The sequence below is a fragment of the Stenella coeruleoalba genome (assembly GCF_951394435.1).
Source record: "Stenella coeruleoalba genome assembly, chromosome: 2".
In the NCBI taxonomy this organism is placed as follows: Eukaryota; Metazoa; Chordata; class Mammalia; order Artiodactyla; family Delphinidae; genus Stenella; species Stenella coeruleoalba.
The window spans coordinates 92,807,052-92,834,447 of NC_137147.1; the positions used below are offsets into that span (position 1 = coordinate 92,807,052).

Here is a 27,396-nt window from a genome sequence, read left to right on the forward strand (position 1 = left end):
AGCATGAGGAACCCTTGTGAGACTTCTTCAGACTGCCCCACTGGTTGAAAATCATCATAATGAACAATCTGACTAGCTGCTTTCAATATCCATACACTGAAAAGTCACTCCAAGATGATAAGGAAAGACAGAGAAATGTCAACCTACTTCTTTTATGGTAAAGAAAAATCAAAAATTGGCGGGAAAACTCTTCAATGGTTTCCCCTATATTTTTCTTCTCTAAAGTCCTAGTTTTCAATGTTCTAATACTCCAAGCTACTACGCCCTGTCTAACCAATTTGCTAACAAACTATACCTCATCACAAAAAAATTTCCAGTCAGTCTGTTCCTTTTTACTCCCATCTCTCTCAAGCTTTCGAAGAATGGCTCAGATTCCACTGCTTTAACAAAAACCTCCACAAATTTCTCTCTTTCCATGAATCCCTATATCCCCTACTCATTAACTTAATCAATAAACCACATTGATAGTTTTACTAATATCTCATATAATTTCCTAAAATACTTTATGTAGGATAGGCTCCTCAAGCTAGATTATGTAACTGTTAAAAATAACTAGAGGACTGATAAAGTCAAAAAAGAGAAATGTGGTTTCACAAAGTTCAGGGACAATATCCTAATAACCAATCTGCACTGTCTTGCGTAACAGTGAAAATATAATAAACATTAAAAACTACTTGGTGAACAATTACAGTTTTTTAATTTATAATCTGCTGCTAAGGATATAAAAATAAGAGAAAAAAATCTTAACTACCAACCTATGAAAATACAATTAATGTTCAGTATTTTTATGTTGTTTTTTTCCTACTTGAAATGGCTTATCCACCCAACCAACAAATATTTACTAAGGAGGAATCTACTAAAGTGATAAGTATTGAGATACTAGAGATATAAAGGTGACCAACACCAGACAAGGTTTCTACTCCAAGGAATTTAAAGTCTAGAGGAGAATATAAATAATACAATAAGAATGTAGTTTAAAATACAGTTAGACACAGATAAATATTCTGAAGGGAAAAACATGGGTCCCATAAAATTATACAGCAAATAAACTTGATCTAGTTGAAAAAGATCAAAAAAGCTTCCCTGAAAAAAAACATGTTGAAGCCAAGATCTGGAGGACAAAACTAAGTTAATTAATGAAAAAAGCTAAGGATATGAGTGTAGATGAGGGTGATCATTTTACACAGAAAGAACATGAGCTATTCTTGGTTCTCTGATAGGGGCTGTGTTAAAGGAAAAAGATAAAGGTTTGTGTGACTAGAACACAAATAAGAGGTCAAAAATGGTAAGAGGTGAGACTTAAGAAAGCAAGGAAGATGTTACTACTGGAGGAAACTAGGTTAAGAGTACACAGAATCGTTCTGTATTATTTCTTACAACTGCATGTTAATCTGTAACTATCTCAAAATTTAAAGGGAGGGAGGGAGAGAAGAAGGGAAGGAGGGAGGAAGAAAGGAAGGAAAGCAACAGTCAAATTGGACAAGGCTTATGGGTTTCATTATTAAGTACACTGATTTCTAGCAGTAATGCAAAATCATTAAAAGATGTTTTTAAGAAGGAGAACTGACATATACAGATTTGCATTTTGAAATATTACTCTGGCTATAATATAGATTGAAGACAGGCCAGAGTGCTTGTGAGTAAACAGATTACTATACTACTGCCAGTGCCAGATGATGACAGATTGGGTTTAGGGTAGTGGCAGTAAAGATGAAAAGAAACTCATAGATTGGAGCTGGCAAGTTCATATTTTTCAAATAGCCCTAGCAAGTAACATTTAAAAATTAAAGTATTTCAAGAGAAAACAAATAAAATAAGGTTTCCTAACTTTATCCCCTCAAATATTTTCTTCAAAAGTTAATATCCTGGGCTTTCCTGGTGGCACAGTGGCTAAGAATCCACCTGCCAATGCAGGGGACACAGGTTCGAGCCCTGGTCCGGGAAGATCCCACATGACATGGAGCAACGAAGCCTGTGAGCGACAACTACTAAGCCTGCACTCTAGAGCCCGTAAGCCACAACCACTGAGCCCACATGCCACAACTACTGAAGCCCACGCACCTAGAGTCCATGCTCTGCAACAAGAGAAGCCACCGCAATGAGAAGCCCGCACATCACAACAAAGGGTAGCCCCCGCTCACTGCAACTAGAGAAAGACCACGCGCAGCAACAAAGACCCAACTCAGCCAAAAACAAATAAATAAATAAATTTTTAAAAAAGCTAATATCCTTAGGAATGGGTCTATTTGCAATATGAGGCAAATAAACATGAACTATCATTCTCTGGTTCAAGTAAAACTATATTAATAACATATTTTTATGATTTTAAGAAAAAATATCAATAAACCCATGAGTATTGTCAGACACCTCTCAACTTACCATTTTTCCAATCATCATTACATAAGGTCCTGCCTGTTGATTTACAGCTAGAAAATCTAGCAAACGCACATACCAAAATATTATGTTAAGACAGTAAATTAATCTTCCAGCCACAAAAACATGATTATCATATGCATTCTCAAAGTTCCATTTTGCTCCAAATCTTAGTCCAAATCCAATGAAGAAAGAAATTATGGCAATTGTATCACTGATATTGAAGTAATCACTAAACCACACTTTAATCTTCTGGCTTATTTTTCCAGCTTCAGACATAAAGATCTACAGGTTTAAAAAAAAAAAAAAAAAAAGGTTTCATCACTTTCTTCCTATTAAAACATATACCAGAATTCAATTATACTGTCAGAGCAGAATTTTATATATCATTTAATATTTCAAAGTATTTTGACTGTCTTGGCATTTGATCACCAAAACAATTCAATAAGATATCAAAGGCAGATACTTCTTATCCTCATTCTCTATACATAGGGGAAAAAAAGGTAAAAAAAAGACCCACAAATAAATGACCTGCTCAACCAAGGTCATCCAACTAAGACACTGAAAATCCTGGATTAGAACACAATTCTCTAGACTTGGAATGTGAGATACCTATCAAAAGTTGTTTTATTTTTCACTGAAACAACACTAGGATATCCAGGTAGGATCTTCCAAAGGTGCCTTATTTGCAGAAAGTAAACAACTCAATGGTTTAAGTAGCTACACTTAGCTCTTTAATATAAAAAATATTTTAAATTTTTTGTGGGGAATGGTAATACATTTAGAGCTTCAAAATCATAGTGTATCAAAAGTAAATACTGAAAAGTCTCCCTTCCACTCTTCAACCCAGCCAACTAATTCTCCTTCCCACTAGAGGCAATCACTTTTATTACTATCTAATAAATCCTTGCAGAACTGTTTTATGAATAAAAAAATTATATGCAACTTGCTTTCACAATTTAACAACTTAATTTCTTCAAACATGTTAGTAAAACAACAGATTTCATAAACATATGGGCTGTGGTACTCAAAGGCATTTAAAATGCATAAGCTATTAAATTCCTATTATACCTAAGTGGGAGGGAAGTACAATGCCTTCTATTTTTGCAATTTCATGTACTCTCTAAATGTAGAGACATGAAATAATTCATATGTATTTAAATAACTGTGTTATAAAACAACATTTATATAGGTACTAGATTAAACAGAAAGTATAAAACTTTTTTAAAAACCTTTTTTTCCAAAATCAGGATATTAGAAAATTTACAATTTTAAACTGAGAACTCTGATAGACATAGGGATCTAAATCTAAATGATAATTCAATGGGCAATACAGTACACTTTAGAGCAGTACAACCTAAGAGCAAAGTAAGAATATACTTATAATTTATCTACCTGATTGGCTATATGTATATTTAATACTTTTTGAGAATGGCAAAGAACACAAATATGAATGTTGAGGAAATAAGACAAAAACAAATCTATTTTTTGAGACAAATCATTATCTTTGTAATTGTGACAAAGTTAACCACACAATCTCTATTCTTTGGCCATCACTTTTAGAACAGCAAAACCAAACAATCTATATACTTCAATAACATCACCTACTGGGTGATATAGGTGGGTATATGAATATACTCACCTACATCATGGTTATGTGTGTGTGTATGAATAACATATACCCACACACATAACCAAAACAAAACGTAACACCCTCCATATATACACTAAGTTATTGGTAGGAAAAACTAAAGACATACCTCACGGACTTTCTCAATAGCATAGGTAAAAATATAAGCAATAACAATCCATTCTTGAACTGAAGGTAATTGTTCCATTTGTACAAGAACGACAAATGTATAAAGCATCAGAAATCCTAAGTATGCCAACTAATAAAAAAAGAAAATACAAGATATGAATAAAATTTATTATAAAATACAATTTCTTTACTATGAAAATTTCCAAGCATACACAAAAAAAGAGACGAAATGAGCCCCTGTGAAGTATCTCCCAGCTTCAATCATTAAAAAAGTTTCGGAAGTAACTCTTCTTCCATGCAGACATTTCATTTATCAATCAACCATTTATAAATGGTCCCCAGGGTAAAAGTGTGTTATTCTAGACTTTAGTTGACTTTTTAGTACTTCTCATAGGAAGAATTTTATAATACCAGGTTTATGTTCTCAGTATAGTCCACATAATTCCACTTAACTTATATTATACCTCAAGTATCATACTATAGAACTTCATCACCATCAAGAAACACATAATATGTGGCTCCTCCTTCCCCCAACCAAGTAGTGTTCCTAAGAAAGACAACTGGTATTGGATTAGCCAAACAGTTCCTTTGGTTTTTAAGTAAAAATAAAAGACACATTTTTCATTTTCACCAAGAACTTTATTGAACAACGTAGTCACCCTTTTGTTCCACTACCTTCTGCCATTTTTCAGGCAACTTCATAATTCCATCTTCCCAAAATTTTTGTATTTTTGAGCAAAGAACTGTTCCAGATGCCTTTTACAGTCTCCCAGGGAATGGACATTTTTTCCATTAAGAGAAGTTTGCAAAGGCCAAAATAAATGGAAATCTGAATGTGCATGTCTGGTGAATACGACGGATGAATGAGAACTACTCAGCCAAGCCATAAGAGTTCTTGCCTGGTCATCAAAGAAACATGTGGTCTTGTGGTATCCTGATGGAAGATTATGCATTTTCTGTTGACTAATTCCAGAAGCTTTTCATTGAGTGCTGCTTTCAGTTGCTCTAACTGGGAGCAGTACTTGTTGGAATTAATTGTTTGGTTTTCTGTAAGGAGCCCATAATAGAGGACTCCCTTCCAATCCCACCATATACACAACATCGCCTTCTCTGGATGAAGACCAGCCTTTGGTGTGGTTGGTGGTGGTTCATTTCACTTGCCCCATGATCTTTTCCAGTCCACATTATTGTACAGTATCCAGTTTTCATTGCCTGTCACATTTTAAAAACGGAATATTTTCGTTACATTTAAGTAGGGAATCGCATGCAGAAATACGGTCAAGAAGATTTTTTCCACTTATGTGGAATCCAAACATCAAAGTGATTAACATAACCAAGCTGGTGCAAATGATTTTCAACGCTTGATTTGGATATTTTGAATATGTCGGCTATCTCCCATGTGGTATAACGTTGATTGTTCTCGATGTCTTGATTTGATCATTATCAACTTCAACTGTCTACCTGACCACGGAGCATCGTCCAGCGAGAAATCTCCAGCATGAAACTTCGCAAACCACTTCTGACCATATTCAATCAGTCACAGCACCTTCTCCATACACTGCACAAATCTTTTTTTGCATTTCAGTTGTTTTTATCTTTCTTGAAACAATAAAACATAATATGCTGAAAATGTTGCTTTTTTTCTTCCGTCTTCAATATTAAAATGGCTACACAAAATTTCACCAATTTTGATAAGCTTTTTTTAAATGCACGCTGATATGACAGCTGTCACAATACAGCCTAACAAAATTGTTTTGAATGAAGTTGAAGACAACTAAGTGCTACTACAGCCATCTTACAGAAAAGACCCAACGAATTTTTTGGCCAACCCAATATTTTCTTAGCTCCCAATCACTGAGGTTGAATCCCAAGAAATGTAAACAAATATGGAAAACATTCTCCCTAGGTAAGAGAACATCCCACCTTTGAGACTCTTAACAAGAAAGGTTATAAGGAGATGATAAGGAACAATATATAATAACATTTGAAGAGTCATTTCATTTCAGAGGAAAACCCAGACTCTCTGACCCTTGAACAATTGTGGCTGAGAATTCTCTCATCGTTTTCCTTGCCTCTACCAGTTTTAAAATAAGCCATATCTTTGATTTGAACTATGGTGGAGTAGAGAAGTAAACTGCAATATGCAAAGAAAGAAGAAAGAAATTCCTAGAGCCACCTGAATTGTCCATTTTTAAATAGTTGTTCATACGAATGCAAACATATGAAACCTATGTTATTTCCATTAGTGGAGACAGAATTTGGGGATTATATTAGGTAATTCAGATTTACAATTTCAACATCTGAACAAGATGGAGCAAGAAAATTTTCGTATTGGGAAGGAAGCGTAATGAATTAGTCTCAGGTTAATGGGTATGTGTGTAGGTGAGAAAGCAATGGTTGAAGGAACAAATTCTCAAATGTTCATATTAGCATAAAGTTAACAGAGAACTAACATTTGCATACTTTGGCAATTCAAAAAAAGCCTGATAATGATGAAAATGAAACACAACAAACATGACAACAAAAACCAAAAACAACTTAAAAGTTTTCCTGGGGAGTAAAAACTCATTCACTCGGCCCCTGGAAAAAAGTAGGCACCAATCTCATGTGTTTCTCAGATGGAGTCCATTCCTCTATGGACATGTATGCTCTTTAACCTGGTAGTAAAATTTGTTCTTCCACTGGCAAGGGAAAAACCAATTATGTGACAGATAACCAAACATGTACTATGATTAAAGAAATAAGCTATCAGACCACTGAAAAATAAAACTATATGAATAATCTAGATTACTTTTCACCATCAACTAACACTGCAGAAAGGTTTATTTCCAAAATTTTAACATTATCTGCAAAATCCAAAAGCACGAAGAAATTATAATTGTGTATCAGAGAACGTACTATTCTTTTAAGTGGAAAATGGATTTCCAGTGATCTAAGTTATATCAAGATTAGTATGGACTCTAAACCAAAGGTACCCTTAAAGCCTATCTTTTAAAAACATTTTGCTGGCTCTGCGGGGACCTGGGCTCCAGCTCCATTCCGGGCGGGGGGTGGGGGGCAGTGAGGGTGGGGCCGCTCCGCCCTCAGTCACTTGGGAGAGAGTGCAGAATGCATGGCCCCACCCCTAGAGGGTTCCTGGAGGGGGTGCCCCAAGCCGGGGGTGGGGGGCGGGCGCCCACTGCGGCCACAGCCCCAGCCAAATAATACCTAAATGTTGGAGTTTGGAGCAGAGAAAGGTTTACTGCAGGGCAATGCAAGAAGACTGGTGGCTCATGCCCCCAAAAACCCAAACTCCTGAAAGGGTTTCAGCAAAGCATTTTTAAAGGCCAGGAGCTGGTTATTCCTGAGACAAAGGATGAGAGAAATTGGCCTTTTCAGCATTTCAAAGTCAACTATGAAAGTTCGGCTTGTGGGTAGGAGCTGGTGAGGGAGATGTGCTGACACCTTTGAAGGTATATTCTCAAGATGCTGATGTGTTTCTTCAACATAATATTGATGAAAAAACAACCCAGAGCAGGAGGAAGAACAGGAGGAAATGGCAGCTTCTCAGGGACTGCTGACATTCCAAGATGTGGCCATAGATTTCTCTCCAGAGGAATGGGAATGACTGGACTTTGATCAATGGGAATTGTACAGGGACAGATGTTAGAGAGCTATAGGGATCTGGTCACCTTTTTGGAGCAAAAAAAGGATCTCTAGGATGTAAAGGAAATGGAGACAGTAGCCACATACCCAACTATGTCTTCTTACGACACCCAGATTTTGATGACCACAAAGTAGGCACGGAAGATTTATTCCAAAAAATGCTGCTGGGAAAACATGAAAGTTGTCGACTTGGAAATTTAAACTGCAATAAACTGTGTATGGTCTTAACCAAGAGCTCTATTTTTCAATAACTACAACAGCATTTATAATGGAACAACAAGCTATCCCTGCATTGAATCAGACAATAACTTTGACCAAGACTCAAGTCTTATGAAACATCAGGGCACTGAATTTTCAGAAAACCATTCTAAAAGTAATAAATACAGGAATGTCTTTTATCAAAGCTCAAATATTACTACATATAAGAGGATTCATATTGGAGAGAAGACTTACAAATGTAGTGAATGTGATAAAAGTTTTAATCAGTCTTCAACATCAACTTACTCAACATCAGAGTATTCATACTAGAGAGGAATATTACAAGTGTAATAAATGTAGGAAAGTCTTTAATCAATCATTAAATCTAAGTAGACAAAGGAAAATTCATACTGGAGGGAAACTTTATAAATGTAAAGACTGTGGAAAAGCCTTCAAATGGTGCTCAAAATGTACTCAACATCAGAGAATTCATACTGGGGAGAAACTATACAAATGTAAAGAATGTGGCAAAGCCTTTACCCAGGGCTCAAATCTTAAGCAGCATCAGATAATTCACACTGCAGAGAAGACTTACAAAAGTACAGAATGTGGCAGTACCTTTAATCAGCATTCATATCTTATTCAGCAGAGATCTCATACTGGAAAGAAACCTTACAAATGTAGCAAATGTGGCAAAGCCTTTAACTGGCTCTCAAAAACATCAGAAAATAACAGTAGAAAAAGTAGAAAAAAACCATAATAGCAAAAAACATACAAATGTAGAGAACGTGACAAAGCCTTCAACCAGAACTGTTACCTCGCTCAACATCAGAGAATCCATAGTGGAGAGAAACCCTACAAATGTAATAAGTGATGAAAGACATCAGTCCTAAATGTATACTTCAGAAAACACCTGAAGAGTTCACAGTGGAAAGAAACTTGAATGATGAAAAAAATGTGAAAGTACTTAATCAAAAATCAAATCTAAACAAATATCAGAATACATAGTAGAAAACATTAAAGTCAGTAACTTTTCTGGCGTTACTCTAATTGAGAATATTACAGAAAATAATCTAAAGTTAAAACACTTATAAAATTTGTTTGTGGTATTGATCACAGGGAATGATGTTTGGGCAGGTGTAATTATTATCAGCATCTTTTTTATACTGGCATTATTTGAGATTATTTGAAAATAATATTAGGTAGGAATCATTTATTTTTACTACTCCATGGATGTTTAAAGAGCCTGTAATGTAAAATGTACAATGAAAATCTAAATGGAGATGACATCTGTCATTGATTTAAATCATTCCTATAGATCACCATTAGTTAAGTGTTCAGGGAATCATTCTTTGTATTAAAGACAGAGGATCACTGTAAATTTTAAATAGTTGTGACCATTTGCTTTTAGGATAAAAGGATGTTAATTCATTAAAATCTTGATAAACATTCATTAAATCAACAGAAAGTCATGAATATAAGTTGGCATATTTGAAACAAATACATCTTCATCAATAACTAAGAAAAATACAGGTAACCCTTCCATAAGAAGTTATAAAATTACTGTACATCCATGTTTACTAAATAACTAGGCTTCTTTGTGTAAATCAAAAAAATCACAATTCTCAGATCATTCTATCCAAAGAACAAGAATTCTTCTGAATTACTGTAATCTGTATTTTGATAGAGAATCATAGATGGATTGTTAAAGGTTTATTTAGACCATGTAGGAACTTAATACGTTAACTAATAAAACTGAATGGTTTTTAATGTGGTAAAAACAATTTTTGCTCAATTTTAAAATATACCATGTTACTAATTCAAAAAGATACATGCACCCCAATGTTCATAGCAGCATTATTTACAATTGCTAAGATATGGAAGCAACCTAAGTGTCCATCAACAGATGAATGGACAAAGATGTGGTAAATATATACAATGGAATGTTACTAAGCCATAAAAAAGAATGAAGTTTTGCCATTTGCAGCAACATGGATGGACTTGGAGGGTATTATCTTAAGTGAAGTCAGACAGAGAAAGACAAGTATTGTATGATATCACTTATACGTGGAATCTTAAAAATACAACAAACTAGTGAATATAACAAAAAAGAAGCAGACTCACAGATATAGAGAACAAACTAGTAGTTACCAGTGGGGAGAGGGAAGGGGGGAGGGGCAATATAAAGGTAGGGGATTAAGAAGTACAAGCTATTAGGTATAAAATAAGCTACAAGGATATATTGTACAACATGGGGACTATAGCCAATATTTTATAATTTTATAAATGGAGTATAACCTTTAAAATTGTGAATCACTATATTATACACTGTAACATATAGTATCAATTATACTTCAATAAAAAAAATCATACCGTGTTAAACCAGAATTTTACAATTGGTGCATGATAAAAGGCATAAAACTTCCGTGTGATTGGAAGCTTTTTTGATTTTATTTGTATCTCCAATTCATTCTTCCCTTCATTCCTGTCCAATATTCTTACTTCTTTAAATACTTCCTAAAATAAAAAGAACATTTATTGTACATTTATTCACAACAAATTTATATTTACTTTAAATTTTTTCTCCTCCTTACCATGGGAATCTCTTCTGTTATGTTTTGAAAGTTGTTCTCACTATCTTCCATTGTCATTTGATGAGCATCTTGAGATTGTGGAATATGAGACATTTCAGCCTTAGTTTTATATTCTAACATTAATATGGCAGGTGGAACTAAAATGCTTAGTATGACCTAAAAATTTTAGAAACACAAAAGTTTACATTTTAAAATTAATGGCCTTCAAGAATATAATAAAGGCAATAAAAAGGTATACAATCTCCTGATTATTAGTTAGCCATTTTTCCCCTGGTGGTGCAGGGAAAAAAAACTTCATTTTACTTATATATAAAGAGGCCAAGTTGAATTGTTTTAAAGAGTAACAAAACATTTGAGTATTATGATATAAGGGTATAGAAAAGATTTAATAATTATTATACACTTGTCCTGTTAAAAAATCAGGTTACAATTTGTTCAGAAAATACATTTTTGTCTAAATAAAATGTAAGCCTTATGAAGTTAATATGTGCTTAATTTTATCCTAAATCTCTCTGCAAGTGTTCCATGTCACAACGTGATTACTCAGCTTGTGCCTCTATAAACAAAAAGGTTTATTTCCAAAATTTTATGTATTACCTGCAAAATCCTCAAGCACAAAGAAATTATAATTGTGTGTCAGGGTTTCTATTATAATTGTATATCAGGGTTAATCCTTCACCATTATTTTTAGTATATGATCAGTATTTATTATCCACTTACAATGATCAGTGATTAAACTACTTGCCTGATTTCTGCCTTCTATATTTCTATACCTTTTTTCAGACATAAAATAACAAAAAGGAAAGTTTAAAGTAAAATCTCTCACTAATGAAACTGAAAGTACCAGACAACATTTTACCCCAATTTTTAACCATAAAAACCGAGCAGATCCAATATACTTCAAGCAAATTAAAAGTAACAGATTATTAAGTTAGTAGATAGGTCCTGAATTTTAGAATTTGGGAATCATCTTTTCATAAAGCAACAACTTTTTTTTCATGGCTGCTATAAATGCCAATACTCCCATTTGTTGCTCTCATGCTCCTGGCTCAGACTGGGGAAACAATCACTATACACCACACCTGAAAAGGATTCAGAGTGAAGACTAAGAGGGATAAAATGCCAACACCGCAACCCCTACCACCCTCACAAATCAAGGCATTTTACTATACAGCTGAGCTAATTCCTCTGTTCTTTTTTATCTAATCACACACTTTATATTAAATTATTTCTAAGGTATACCTTGTACCAGGAATTTTTCCTCATATTCAGCCTTCCCATCCACATATCAGATAACAACATTTGTGTACAGGTGTGGGCTACAAAAGGTCTAAGTCTTGAAGAAACTGCTAACTTAAGACAGGTGGAATTACTCCAATTTTTCAGTTCGTAAGTGAGCAATTTCATAGCCATGGTTTCATCTTGTCTGAAGGATTGTTCTAATAATTCAACTGCCAGTTGACCAAAATCACTATCAAAAGATAAAAGCCAAAACATATTCAGATTACCAAATTGCAGTTTTAAACCATTATCCTTAAGTCATTCATAACATGTTCCAGTTTTTAGTATTTTCACACACACACTTAGGGAAATGTGAGGCATCAGAATCATAGTAGCCCTACGTTTTCAGATATCCACTACTATGTGAAAATCACAAAATATTAAAATATGCCACATTAGGAACAAGACTGAAAATGTGACTCCGGAGCACTTTCCCCTGGTCCTAGAAATAAACCTATAGACTCACAGGAAACCAAAACTGACAATATTCAGATGCTCTGTTCAGAAAGTCTCTATATAATATTTCAAACACAGAAGAGGGTTGGTACCCAGTAGAGAGGAAGAATAATGTGAATAGGGACTAACCTAATATGAAGAACATCTTAATCTTAAATCCCTGGTAACATGATCACAGGATCTCTATTTGAGTTATTTCCAGTAACAACTCTTACTCTCTTCCAAAGACAGCCCATTTTTGGGGAAGGTGGTCCTATTCTCTATTATAAAGCTTCCTACAAACTACCTTTCTAGCTTAATATTCTATTACTCCCCTAAGTAGACTGTAAAACTTGTGAACTATTTTATTCTTCTACGTATGTAGTCCCACCAGCTGAAATGCCCTTCCAGCTGAATTAAATTTATTTCCTTAGACTACAGCTCAAACCTCACTTTCTTCCTTTCCCCACCACTTCAAATGGAACTTTTCCTAATCTAATTGCTATTATGTACAACTAATTATTAAACTGATTTCTGGCATTTCTTCTTTCTTGTTGAGATATTTAACTCTTGAACTGCAAACAATATACATGCCTAGGCAGCAAAGTTTCTTTTTGAGTTTTAAAAAAAAAACTTAAACATTTAGAAAGTGGGTTTCTCTTAATTTTTCCAGTAAAATTATAATATGTAATCTAATTAGTGCATGGCACTATAATCTCCACTTAAACCCCCTCTATTTTGTATTTTAAAATGTTTCAAATGATAAAATGTAACTTACTTGGAATACTGTTTCAATTCCTCTGAAGTATCATCTACGAGGTCACTCTGCTTTGCTTCATATGCCATTGAACGATAGATCTTACAGGCAACTAATGCTTTAGCCATTGATTCTTCACCATGCTGCCACAAAAAACGGGCCATGACCTGCCTCTTCATAAGGCAAGCCCAAATTAGCAGTTCATTAAGTGGATAAGGAAAGCGCTTGGTTTCTGGATCATCAATATCTACAATTTCATCTTTGGTTCTTTTCTTCTTTCCTTCTTCCACAGCTGTATCAATCTTTAAGAGAAAATAAATGTTATAAGGCTCATCAAAATAAGGCCATAAGACATTCATGTGAGAATTTTAATAAAATACCCTTTATTATTCAATTTCATACAGCTGCACAAATCAAAATAGCATAAATTTTACACACTTGATTTTTATTATAGCTATTCATTTTATAGAAATGTCATTTCCAAAAAAATGTCTTTGCAACGAAGTTTTCCAGGATTAAAGAAAGGGCCTAAATATTTCAACTAATATCCAATAAAACACAGTATTAATGAAAGGAAAGTTTGGATAACACCTCTGTCTTGCATGTTGTTAATCAAGTAAATATGGAATAAAAGGAGGCAGTTAAGCAATAATCAAAGCATCTAAAAATTCTGGTCATTATCATAGTTAAATACTAAAAAATAACAGAATCATTAACAATGAATATCTTTTGGCATATAGGAAAATGAAGAATCAAGGATATAATACCATATCTAAAAACAAAAGATAATTCTTACTAAAACAAGTAGTTTTTTGCTTCATAATACTAAGTAATTTAGAAAGAACAAAATGTGAAAGCCAGAAAGGGTAATATTTAAACAAATATACCTTTGGTCGGTAGGGCTGTGCTGTTTTAATGAAATGATTATGCCTCATTTTTTCCTTTTTATCTGCTCTATTGCCAAAAGATTCCTGACTCTTTCGCAATTGAGGAGTGCTGCTGGAGGTATTTCTGCCAGACCTCTGAAAACAAAAGCTTATTAGATTTTATAGATTTAAATATGCTGTTATGCTATAAAAAAATCAGTTTTTACTCATGTATGTATATATAAATATGTGTACGCACACCAAAAAAAATATATAGTTTCTTCAGGATTTCAATTACAAAATATTTCTAAGTACTCTTAGTTTAAAATCTCATGTTTTTAAGGCAATCCCACTTTTACCATTCTAAGTAATTTTTAACTTTTAAAGTGTGTAAGTTCATTTTAAAGCACATCTATAGACTTCCCCCCAAATATTAATTACATACCCGATTATTTCCACCAAGACTATTATATATTAATCGAAAACGTTTCCGAGTGTAGGTGCATCTATAGGTTCCTCCCATAAGATATTCAATAACAAGTCCTATATCAATTAGAGTGATCTTATATCCTGGAGGAAGATTCCCCTGAAAACAAAGCATTAGTTTTAAAAAGACAAAATAGTATTTCTCAATATTTCCATGCCATGCCTAGAAATGTGCCTACTACTCTCCAAAATAACAAATGTTTACTTGTTACAGGAAGCTGGAGTTGCCAGCAGCTAACTTTACAGAAGAAGGGAGTGATTTGTTTCTGTTTCCTTTTGTAAGAAGAGAGATTCTGAAGTTTTGAAGTCCCAACGGTGTGGCTCAGGATAGGAGTATGGCTTACAACAGGAAGATAATTCGATCTCTCCACCGTACTAATACTTCACACACACAGGCAAAGAAACCTCTAAGTGCCAAGTATTCTGTTTCGCCGTGGCACATAAGTTGCATTTTCCTGCATAAATAATGCTATAAATGTTTCCTGAGGGGCCCATTAATACTTATAAATATTTTTAACCAAAATTATATTGGCCATATTGTAGATTACACGTTTTTATAGCCTTGACTAGAATTCAACTGCCGCCTATAACATTGTTCAGAAATAAAAATTCATTTTCCCAGGGTATCAATTTACAAATGAACTTTTGGAACATAATCCATTTGTGAGTTTGGAAAGACAGTTTCAGAATGAATTATTGGTTAAAGGGTTTAATCATCAGATGAGTTATATATGTTAACCAATTCTGCCCTCTTACACCATCCATCACCATTCTTTTCATTTCCCTAATTATAACTTCATGAACTTAGTACTTTTTAAAATGCTTATACTTTTTATATTTTGGCTGCATCTGTGAAGTTTCTAATTTCTAGATACCTATATTCTTTAGATCGCTAATTTAAAAACTAATCAAAAAACATATTTTCACCTTAAATACAAGATTTTTGTTTTTATTTCATCTTAAGCAACCTCAAAATATGCTCTATGATTAAGGATGTCAGGTATGATAGATATTTTAGCTTTATTTTTTTTTAAATCTGACAAATACCCTTATGTTATGAATTCACTTGTATGGGAAATACTTAATTTAAGGAAAATAATGTGAGTTATCTAAAAAAAAGATAAGCAATTTCTCAAGCTATACAAATAACTCTTAGAAAACTCATTAATTTGAATTAGAAAATATTCAATTACTGCTTTTACTTCAGGATTTTTCACTTATGCAAGTAGAAAAACTGGGCTTATTATTATAGCCATCAATGTAAAAGAAGTTAACATATAACAAATCTCCTATGTGAGGTTCCCAGAATTAATAACTATAGTTCTGCTAAACCACATAAGTAAATCATAATGCAAATGTGTTTAAGAAATCCCTGGACTGAAGGTCTCCCTCATTATTCAAGCTTTCTGGGAAGAAAAAAAAAAAAAGAAAGCTTTAGTTACTTAAACAAAACGAACAAAAATTAATGTGAACTGTCCAGAATAGGAAAATCCACAGAGATAGAAAAGAATTAACAGTTGCTTAGGGCGGGCTCAGAGGCAAGGAGTAGACAAGTAGCAGGAATGGGGAGAGACTGCTAATGGGTATGAAGTTACTTTGGGGGGTACTGTAAATACTCTAAAATTGTGGTGACGGTGGCACTACCCTAAATATAGAAAGTCACTGAACTATATATACACTTCACATGGATGAATGTTATGGTATGTGAAATACATTTCAATAAAGCTACAAAGAAAAGCACATGGAAAAAAATAAAAAAAATTTTAAGTATGACAAAGTCTAAGTTCTTTCTATGAAATGTTAGTTTAGTATTAAACATATTACAAAACACAGAAAATGACATTTCTATCAAGTTTTCCATTTTTTAATAGTATACTCACACTTAATGGCAAGTAAAACATTTGAATGAAGAATTCTAGAAGGAAAGCATTTCAGTTCAGAAACTTTAAAAATAATTCAGTTAACTAACTATGAGTACTTTTTCATCAAGGGAAATAAAACTATTGGATATCAATAGTTTAAATTGTTATAATTTTTAAATAAGCGTTTAAAACTATTAGTTCACAGAGAATTTAGTAGAAAAGAAGAGGAATATCAGTGTATCAAATTTAGTCACCACAGAATGGCTTCAGACCATATGAGAGCCTTATATATGAAATCACTACCAATACTGAATATAAAAGAAGGGGGAAGAGGGAGAGAGACAGAGATGGTGGCGGGGGGCGGGAGAAAGACATACACAGAAAGAAAGACAGAACATTTACAGCCTTTTTATTGGCAAAATCTGCCATTGAAGATCACCAATCTGTGTTTCTCTCAATGTCCTTTACATGCCCAGGGAACAAATTTCTTCTTAACACAGACAAAGAAGACCTTCCTTTATGAACAAATGAGCATTAAGAAATTCATCATACTGTATCCTGGATGACTAGAAGCTCAGATTTTAATTTCATAAACTTTCCTTTCTCTTGATTTCTGATACATTATGCTCTTTACTCCTGTATTACTACAAATTTATCCCTTATTTTAATCTCGATCTAAAAAAAGTCACTTTATTGCTAATTTTAAGATGCACTGAAATGCTTTCTAGAAACAGATGAAGTATAAATGACTTTTTTAAAATAACATTTTTCGAAAACAAAAATAATCTTTTACCTGTTTGACATCTCGAACAAGATGAAATAGCATTGGATTAGTTGGGCCTTGTTTCTTTAAGGAGAAAATAATTAGAGCAAACTATTATTTTTCTTCTAAAATAACTTAAACAACTTCCTTTTTGTTACAGGACTTTTGTTCTTACACAAATTATATTGTTTTTGAGTTATACAAGTTCTGTTCATAAAATGGAACAAAGAAAAAGATGTAACTATTTCATGTTGTCATATTTACCTTTAACAAGATATATAATTTCTTATGCTCTTACATTTTTACTTATGCAAAACACAAAAGCTTTTCTTTTCTAAAAGTCATGCAAACATTGCAAGCTTCACAATTATATGTTAAATTTAATTTATATTTCATTGATAATGGAGGCATACATTCTCTTTCCTCTTGTTAAAATGTCTGTACCTCTGTTTCTGCCACTAATCATCAAGCTGTAGCAATACATTAAATATTTTGGGTAACAAACTTTTAACATTTATATAGGCCATCTTTTCCCTATTATCTTAATTCTATTTAAATATAATATTACAGTAGACTAATGACAAGTTTCATTTTTACATTAATCTTATTTTGATGGTATCCTGTATTTTGAAAAAATACCCAGGAGTATATGTTCCCCCATCAAAACTGAGATAAATGGGCCAAAAAGATATTCTTCTAAACTTTTTGGACAGTGCTCTGACCTATATGAAGTTTACTGCAATTGATTCTATGTAGCACAAATCAAGAGAATTATTGTCAATACTTTAAATCTATTGTTTAAAAGAAATACCAAATGAGATTTTTCTCCCACCACTGTGTTACTGTTAATTTTTATGAGGTCATTGTAGTAATCAATTCAATGTACTTCTCCATTTTGATTACATATACTTGGTAATACATTTTCAAATCTAAGTGGGTAAACTTATTATTCCTTTGAAAACAATATTATTTTCTTTGATTTTACGGGCTTTCAAATTCTATATAATATCTAAAGATGGCTATAACTGATACTGCATTCTTTTTACAGTATTTAGTCTATAGACTTAAGAGCTGAGTTCCCTCAGCTCATTCTCCCCTGTAAGTTAATTTTTTTTATTTAAAATGTCATTTATTTTTAACATAAAGAAACTTAGTAGAAATATTTACAAAAAATTGGTAATATTTTAGTGCACTAAGCCTTACAAAATATTTACAGCTCAAACATTTCTGAAATGCAAAGGATTATAAAAAATAAAGACAGAAGGCCTGTAAGTTAATTTTTTAAAAATAAATGTGTCTTCTAAGTGAATGTGAATTATTTCATAGTTTTTAAGTATTAGGAAGCTTCATTGTATTTTCTCTAATAATATATAATCAGAGAGAAACGCAATTTTTGTAATTCTATTTTATCTTAATTCATTAATGTTTATTCATTAAATATAACTTCTTAGTAAAACAATAAGTATACTTTAACACAGCAGTTCTCAAAAGTACAATCTGGGGACTCCTGAAGGCCCCCAAGACCCTTTTAGGAGGCCCACAAGATCAAAAGTGTTTTCAGAATCATGTTAAAATGTTATTTGCATTTATTCATTCTCATTCTCTCAGTGTTCAGTGGAGTTTTCCAGAGGCTTCATGATGTGTGATATTAAATTCAAAAGCAAACATGAGAATCCAGCTGCCTTCTATGAAACCAGACATTAAAGAGATTTGTAAGCCATAAAAGTATTCTACTCTCCTCATTAATTCTTTTTTGTTTTCTTGGGAAATGTTATATACATTAACATGTAATGGATTTATTATTTGTATTGAAGTACAAATTAATAAATATTTTTAAAATTTCTTGGTGTTACATTCCAATATGGTACATATCAACACACATAAGCAAAACCTCTCTAGAACAGCTCTTTGATGTCCTCAATAATTTTATGTAATAGGATCTTGATAACAAAAAGTTTGAGAACCACTGCTTTATCATGTTATATATAATCCCTTAAATTTAAAAAATTTTATCAATAATTGATGCTGAATGTTAACTATTATCTTAATAACTTTGAGTTATACAGTTAAAAAAATTACTTTCCTTGCTAATGGGATCAATTTTTATTTTTAGTGTTTTATATTTGCTTTACATTTCAGGGATAAACCTTACTTCGGCACAATGAATAATTTTTACATCTATTTGCTAGAGACAGTAGAACGCCAACAAATCGCTACTCAAAGGAAATTTACAATCCACAGTAGAAGACATAACTGTACTTAACAAACTGCACCACTGGGCTTCAATGTAGTACTGCCTCGGCATTTTAACTAGGTTCCAAACAAAGAATAAAATCCAGTAAGTGGGTAGTAGTAGCTGGAAGAAAAACACATACCAGCACTGTGTAAACAATTAATGCTTTTTTAAAAAGTTTATATTTTGGGGAAATAGTACGTAGATGACATAGTTGAAATATCCACTATGCGGAGGTGGGAGATAGGAATTAAAAGGCCAAGTGAGAGAGATAGCTGAGGCACAATTTCAAAAGCTGAAGAGCTCTGAAAATCAAGCGAAGGGTTTGGGTATTATTCTATACATACTGGGGAGCCATCAAAAGTTTTTAAACTGGGGAAAGATATGATAAAATATGTCACTATAAGAATATTTAGGTTAAAGATTTGAAAATAGACAAGGAAATGAGATTACTGAAGTAGTATAGGCTGGAAATGATTGAGTAGTACAAAGACATTAGGAATGAAAAGAAAGAGATAAATAGGTAGAAACTGATAAATAAAAGTAAACAGCTTTGCAGAGAAGTCAAAGTTAGAAAGCTAGGATTTGGTCCTAGTACTCCTCAAGGTATACTTCTATTAGTAATGAAAAACCATTAAGAAGAGTAGTATTTACCCTCTCCAATGTTAGTGATATGAAATTTGAAACAAAATGAGAAAGGCTTTGTAAAAGGAATAATTAGTTTTCAGGAGCTCTTTAAAAGAAAAATTGAAAAACAGTACGTAAGCTGAAAGTACGACACCACAAGGTCAAAACCATGAATGTAAACAACAAAAAGGAGAAAAGAAAAAGCAATGTGTAATTTCTCCATTGGTCAAAGGAATCAAAAGAAATTTGGTGTAACAAATGACCACCAAGAAAAAGAAGAAATATAATGACTCTATAATTAAGAACTTGATCTTATAGTTTTAAAAAGGGTTGAGGTGAAGGAAAGGGTTAACACTAACGACATCTCTTTCCTATGTGGCTATGGTGACAGAGAAGGTCTCCAGAAACAGGGAAAGGGTTTCAGACTGTCATATAAACAATCTATACTAAGACTGGCTGTAATTTTTCCATGTAATCCAGCAAAATATTAAAGGTTTTACCAATAGGAATGAATATACTCAGGTAAAATGACACTTTCCAAAGATGATAAAGCTTAGTCCACAAAGAATTTTAACATACACTTACAGTGTTGTAAAGTTCTTCCAGTCTAGGAATGGTAAGGAATTTATGCATGCTTACTCCATTTTCAATAAGAAGTTTTACAAATGCAACTCTATCCATTACAAGAGCATCAAGCATAGCTTGTTCCAAGGATCCAACCTAAAACAGTATCAAAATTAATAAAATTATACAAACAGTTCTACATGCAAGTCCTTAGGATTTATACATATTTGTTCCTAAACAGTTTTAAAACAAAATAAAAAAGATGCAAAGTAATAAAAGGCTAGGACTTAAGGTATATAGGGAATAGATAAAAAGATCTCACTAGGGTAGCATTCCCTAAAAAACATTCTGTAGGACAGCAAGGGTTACGTGGGGGTGAAAACAAGAAAGAATCCACCATTAAGTAAATTTTGGGAAAAATACCTTAGAGCAATGGTTCTCAGTGTTTAAGAAAGGTTTTTTAGAGGGATAATTTCAATAATTGGGGGCCACTACTACATTTAATGGACACGGTCAAAAGATACCAGAAATCATGCAATATGCCAGACAATGTCACTCAAAAAGGAATTGCCTTGTATCTCATACAACTTTCTATTATCCTGTTAGATTCTCACAAATGAAAATCCAGTAATTCTGCTTTACATATAAACACAAAGTATTCTGTCACAAACTTTCCAAAAATACAACTACTATGTAAGTCAGAAAAGATTGTACATTTTCTTTAGTTTTCTTTAGAACTTTAACAGAAACCATTCACCGTCAGAGAAAAATCATATCTCTTAACAGCAATACAACATGCGGCACTGCAGTTTAATATAACACGCGTATCAGTCAGCATTTGTAGCGCTCCCTTGTAAGTTTTTAGAGACACTTTTACAGACTTCAACAGACACTGAATCAAACACTCTAAAATCAGTAAAGACACAAATACAGAAATTTCACTGAGAAGCATTATAAAAGTCATCTTATTAATGTAATAATATTAGTATGTTTAGTATTACTGATATATTAATATTTTAATAATACCTCATTGCTTCTGTAAAATTTTAAATATTTTGGTATCATAGGATAAAAAACTTTGTGAAAATCAATACCAGAATCACTGGGTTTGGGCTTCCCTGGTGGCGCAGTGGTTAAGAATCCGCCTGCCAATGCAGGGGACACGGGTTCGAGCCCTGATCTGGGAAGATCCCACATGCCGTGGAGCAACTAAGCCTGTGCGCCACAACTACTGAGCCTGCACTCTAGAGCCCATGACCCACAGCTACTGAGCCCGCGTGCCTAGAGCCCGTGCTCTGCAACAAGAGAAGCCACCGCAATAAGAAGCCTGCACACGGCAAACGAAGAGTAGCCCCCACTCCCCGCAACTAGAGAAAGCCCGCGTGCAGCAACAAACACCCAACGCAGCCAAAACTAAATAAATAAATAAATTTTTAAAAAATCACTGAGTTTTTTCACCTCTTGTTTTTAAATCTTTATTGTCTTCAAAAGTTTACCATACAACTATACAACTTCTCTACAGCAGTTTCTATTACCATTTCTTTACCCAATCTACCCGATTTCCATTACTTTGCAAAGGATAGGGTCTCCAAAATCTTTTTAGCATACAGACTAAATGCACGCCTTATGCATGATGGATGATGATCAGACAGCAGATACGTTTTCTGTCATTTTTTTTTCACCACTCAGTTCTATTTCATAACAAGGAAAATATTTTGGCATTGCACTTAAAAACAAGGCACAACTAACTTATAAGAATGTAATACTTATTCAATTTCTCATATATTAACAGCCTATAATTGATCATGGCATGTTATTCCTATTTTAGTTAAGATTATCTCCTACTTTCTCGTATCACATACAAATCTGATTTGTTATTACTTATTCTAACATTAACAACATTTACTCTATTGCTCAGTTGGTCTTCTCTCCTTTCTTTTCTTATCCTGTACTTGTAAGGGGTGTTCTTCTGTTCCCCATGGGTTTTAAGTTACCAACAATAACATTCCTGTATTAGTCTGGTTAATTAAAAAAATCATCACCAAAACCTATGTCAAGGATCTTACCACCTATGTTTTCTTTTAAAAGTTTTATGGTTTCAGGTCTTATGTTCAAGTCTTTAATCCATTTTGAATTAATTTTTGTGTGTGGTATAAGACAGTGGTCAAGTTTCAGTCTTCTGCATGTGGCTGTCCAATTTGCCCAACATCAATAATTGAAAACACTGTCCTTCTCCCATTGTATATTCTTGACTACTCTGTCATAAATTAATTGACCATATGTGCATGAGTTTATTTCTGGGCTCTCTATTCTGTTCCACTGACCTATATACCTATTTTTATGCCAATACCATACTGTTTAAATTACCATAGCTTTGTGACACAGTCTGACACCAGGAAGCATAATGCCTCCAGTTTTGTTCTTCTTTCTCAAGATTGTTTTGGCTATTCAGGATCTTTTGTGGTTCCATACAAATTTTAGAATTGCTTGTTTTATTTCTGTGAAAAATGCCATTGGAATTTCAATAGAGATTGCACGGAATCTGTAGATTGCTTTGGGTAGTATAGACATTTTAGCAATACTAATTCTCCCAATCAATGAGCACAAAATATCTTTCCATTTCTCTGTATCTTCTTCAATTTCTTTCATCAACATATTATAGTTTTTAGTTCACAGATCTTTCACCTCCTTGGTTGAATTTATTCCTAGGTAATTTATTCCTTTTGATGCAATTGCAAGTGGGATTGTTTTCTTAATTTCTCTTTCAGATATTTTGTTATTAGTGTATAGAAACACAACAAATTCATGCATATTTATTTTGTATCCTACAACTTTGCTGAACTCATTTATTAGTTCTAACAGTTTTTTGGTGAAGTCTTTAGGGTTTTCTACACATAGTATCATGTCATCAGCAAAGAGTGACAGTTTTATTTCTTCCTTTCCAATTTAGATGCCTTTTATTACTTTTTCCTTCCTAACTGCTGTGGCTAGGGCTTCCAATACTATGCTGAATAAAAGTAGCAAGAGCAGGCATCCTTGTCTTGTTCCTGTTCTTAGAGGAAAAGCTTTCAACTCTTCACCATTGAATATGATGTTAGCTGTAGGCCTTTATTATGTCATATATGCCTTTATTATGTTGAGGTGCCTTCCCTCTATACCTGCTTTGTTGAGAGTCTTTATCATAAATGGATATAGAATCATGTGAAATGTTTTTTCTGTATCCACTGAGTTGATTATACGATTTTTATCATCGTTTTTCTTAATGTGATATATCACGTTGACTGATTTGCAGATCCCCGGAATAATCCCACTTGATTATGGTATATGGTCCTTTGAAAGTATTGTTGAATTCAGTTTCCTAAATATTCTGAAGATTTTCAAAAGATGTTGTCTGAGGGTATGGATTCCAGTCAGTCTGAATCTGGATGCTGAAATACTCCCCTTAGGGACCCTGATAGGTAACTGCACATTCTCCACTACTGGGAGCTAGTAAAAATACAATACGTTGCTTGAACAAGCAGAAAGGTTTGAGAGAGAACAAAAAGCTGAGTCAAGGTTGATTGACAAGGCTCATCCCCTACACAAGGCTACTTCTTCAAGACTGGAAGAGGTGGTTATTTCATCTACTGTACAGAAACCAAAACACAGTCAAGTAAAATGGAGAAACTGAGAAATATGTTCCAAATGAAAGAACAAGATAAAACCTCAGGGAAAAACCTCAATGAAATGGAGATAAGTAATTTACCTGATAAAGAGTTCAAAGTAATTATTATAATGATGCTCACCAAATTGTGGAAAAGAATGAACACAGTGAGAACTTCAACAAAGAGATGGAAAATCTAAGAAAGTACCAAATAGAAGTCACAGAGCTGAAGAATAAAAAACTGAACTGAAAAATACACTAACAGGGTTCAAGAGCAGACTAGATGAAGCAGAAGAAAGGATCTGTCAACTTGGAGACAAGGTAGTGTAATTCACCCAGAGTAGCAAAAAGAACTTTTAAAAAAGTTAAGTTAGCTTAAGGGACTTATGGGACAACATCAAATGGACTGATACATTTTAGGGTTCCCAGAAGAAGAGAGAGACAAAGGGGCAGAAATTGTATTTGAAGAAATAATGGCTGAAACTTCCCTAACCTGGGGAAGAAAACAGACATCCAGATACAGGAAGCTCAGAGAGTTTCAAATGAACCTATAGAGACTCACACCAAGACACATAATTGAAATGCCAAAAGTTAAAGACAAGGAAAGAATACTAAAAGCAGCAAGAGAAAAACAACTTGTTACATACAAGGGAACCTCCATAAGACTATTAGCATATTTTTCAGCAGAAACTTTGCAGGCCAGAAGGGAGTGGCATGATATATTCAAAGTACAGAAAGAAAAAACTTCCAACCAAGAATACTCTACCTGGCAAAAATTCTTATTCTGAATTGAAAGAGAGAAAGACTTTTCCAAACTAGCAAAAGCTAAAGAGGTTGATTACCACTAAACCAGCCTTTCAAGAAATGTTAAAGGAGCTTCTTTTAAGCTGAAAAGAAAGGGTGGTAATTAGTAACAAGAAAACACATGAAAGAAATCTCACTGAAAAGGTAAATATATAGTAAAAATAGTAGATTAATCACTTATGAAGTTAGAATAAAGGTTGAAAGACAAAAGTAGTAAAAATAGCCATGATTACAATAATTAGTTAAGGGATACTCGAGGTAAAAAGATGTAAACTGTGACATGAAAAACAGAAAAGAGGAAAATAAAAATGTTGAGATTTAGAATGGGATCAAACAAATGGTTATCAACATAAAATAGACATTACAGATATAAGTTATTATATGTAACCCTCATAGTAAACACAAAGCAAAAACCTATACACAAAAGACAAATACACAAAAGACAAAGAGAAAATAATATAAGCATATCACTAAAGTCATCAAATCATAAAAGAAGAGAGCAAGAGAGAGAGAAAAAAGGAACAGAATGGAACTACAAAAACAGTCAGAAAACAATTAACAAAATACCAGTGAGTACATACTTATAATAATTATTTTAAATGCAAATGGACTAAGTTCAACAATTCAAACACACAGAGTAGCTGAATGGATAAAAACACAAGACCTATCCATACGCTGCCTATAAGACACTCACTTTAGATGTAAAGACACACATATAGACTGAAAGTGAAGAAATGGAAAAGGATATTCCATGCAAATGGAAACCAAAAGGAAGCTTACTTGTATCAGACAAAATAAACTTTAAAAAAAAGACTGTAATAAGAAACAAAGATGGATGGCACATAATGATAAAGGGGTCAATTCAACAAGAAGATACAATATATGTAAATATTTATGTACCCATCATAGGATCATATAAATACATAAAATAAATATTAACAGTCTTAAAGGGAGAAACAGACAGCAATACAAAATAATAGAGGACTTTAATACCCACTTACATCAGTGGAGAGATCATCCAGACAGAAAATCACTAAGAAAACATCAGCCTTAAATGACACATTAGACCAATGGACTTAACAGATATACAGAACGTTCCATCCAAAAGCAAGAGAATACACATTCTTCTCAAGTGCACACAGAAAATTTTGCAAGATAGACCATGTTAGACCATAAAACAAGTCCTAATAAATTTAAGAAGACTGAAATCATGTCAAGCATCTTTTCTGACCACAATGGTATGAAACTAGAAATTACACAAAGAAAACTGGAAAATTCATAAATACATGAAGATCAAACAACATACTACTCAACAACCAATGGGTCAAAGAAGAAATCAAAAGAGAAATTAAGAAGTACCTTGAGAGGGCTTCCCTGGTGGCGCAGTGGTTAAGAATCTGCCTGCCAATGCAGGGGACACGTGTTCGAGCCCTGGCCCAGGAAGATCCCACATGCCACAGAGCAACTAAGCCCGTGCACCACAACTACTGAGCCTGCACTCTAGAGCTTGCGTGCCACAACTACTGAAGCCTATGTGCCTAGAGCCCGTGCTCTGAAACAAGAGAAGCCACTGCAATGAGAAGCCCGCACACTGCAACGAAGAGTAGACCCCGCTCGCCGCAACCAGAGGAAAGCCCACGCACAGCAACAAAGACCCAACGCAGCCAAATAAATAAATAAATAAAAAGTACCTAGAGAGAAACAAAAATGGAAATATAACATACCAAAATTTGTGGGATGCAGCAAAAGCAGTTCCGACAGGGAAGATCACAGCGATAAATGCCTACCTCAAAAAACAAGAAAAGTCTCAAATAACCTAACTTTACACCTCAAGAAACCACAAAAAGAAGAACAAACGATACTCAAAGTTAGTAGAAGGAAGAAAGTAATGAAAATTAGAACAGATATAAATGAAACAGATTGAAAAGACAACTAGAATGAAACTAGAACTAGTTCTCTGAAAAGATAAAATTGACAAACCCTTAGCTAGACTCAGGAAGAAAAAAAAGAGAGGACTCAAATAAATAAAATCAAAAATGAAACAGATGTTACAACTGATACCACAGAAATACAAAGGATCATTAAGAGGTTAATATGAATAATTACATGCCAACAAACTGGACAGCCTAGAAGAAACAGATAAATTCCTAGAAACATACAACCTATCAAGACCAAATCATGATGAAATAGAAATTCTGAACAGTCTGATTACTAGTAAGGACCAGATAGCTTCACTGGTGAATTTAACCAAACATTCAAAGAACTAATACCAATCCTTTTCAAACTCTTCCAAACTCATTTTATGAGTCCAGCATTACTCTGATACCAAAACCAGACAAGGACCCCAGAAGAAAAGAAAATTACAGGCCAACATTCCTGACAAATACAGATGCAAAGAGCACTATTTCTAAAACTTTTTTTCAGTTACAGGATTTTTAAAGATCTATACCCTATAAAAAACACAGTTTTTATCAAGAGGCAAATAGAACTTATTAAATCCTAAATG

At 33.5% G+C, this 27,396-nt stretch overlaps 1 protein-coding gene across 1 annotated transcript in view; it reads right to left on the reverse strand.

Moving 5' to 3' along the window:
• Nucleotides 1–27,396, reverse strand: part of TRPM7 (transient receptor potential cation channel subfamily M member 7) — a 121,518-nt gene that overhangs the window by 41,095 nt on the left and 53,027 nt on the right. Inside the window, exons 12-21 of the mRNA XM_079914322.1 lie at nucleotides 20,465–20,599; nucleotides 17,050–17,103; nucleotides 14,354–14,494; nucleotides 13,930–14,064; nucleotides 13,064–13,344; nucleotides 11,812–12,040; nucleotides 10,570–10,725; nucleotides 10,349–10,492; nucleotides 4,134–4,262; nucleotides 2,380–2,658 (exon numbers count right to left, since the gene is read on the reverse strand). Of these exons, the coding sequence (XP_079770448.1) occupies nucleotides 2,380–2,658; nucleotides 4,134–4,262; nucleotides 10,349–10,492; nucleotides 10,570–10,725; nucleotides 11,812–12,040; nucleotides 13,064–13,344; nucleotides 13,930–14,064; nucleotides 14,354–14,494; nucleotides 17,050–17,103; nucleotides 20,465–20,599 (1,683 nt within the window). The remainder of the gene's footprint in view (nucleotides 1–2,379; nucleotides 2,659–4,133; nucleotides 4,263–10,348; nucleotides 10,493–10,569; nucleotides 10,726–11,811; nucleotides 12,041–13,063; nucleotides 13,345–13,929; nucleotides 14,065–14,353; nucleotides 14,495–17,049; nucleotides 17,104–20,464; nucleotides 20,600–27,396) is intronic.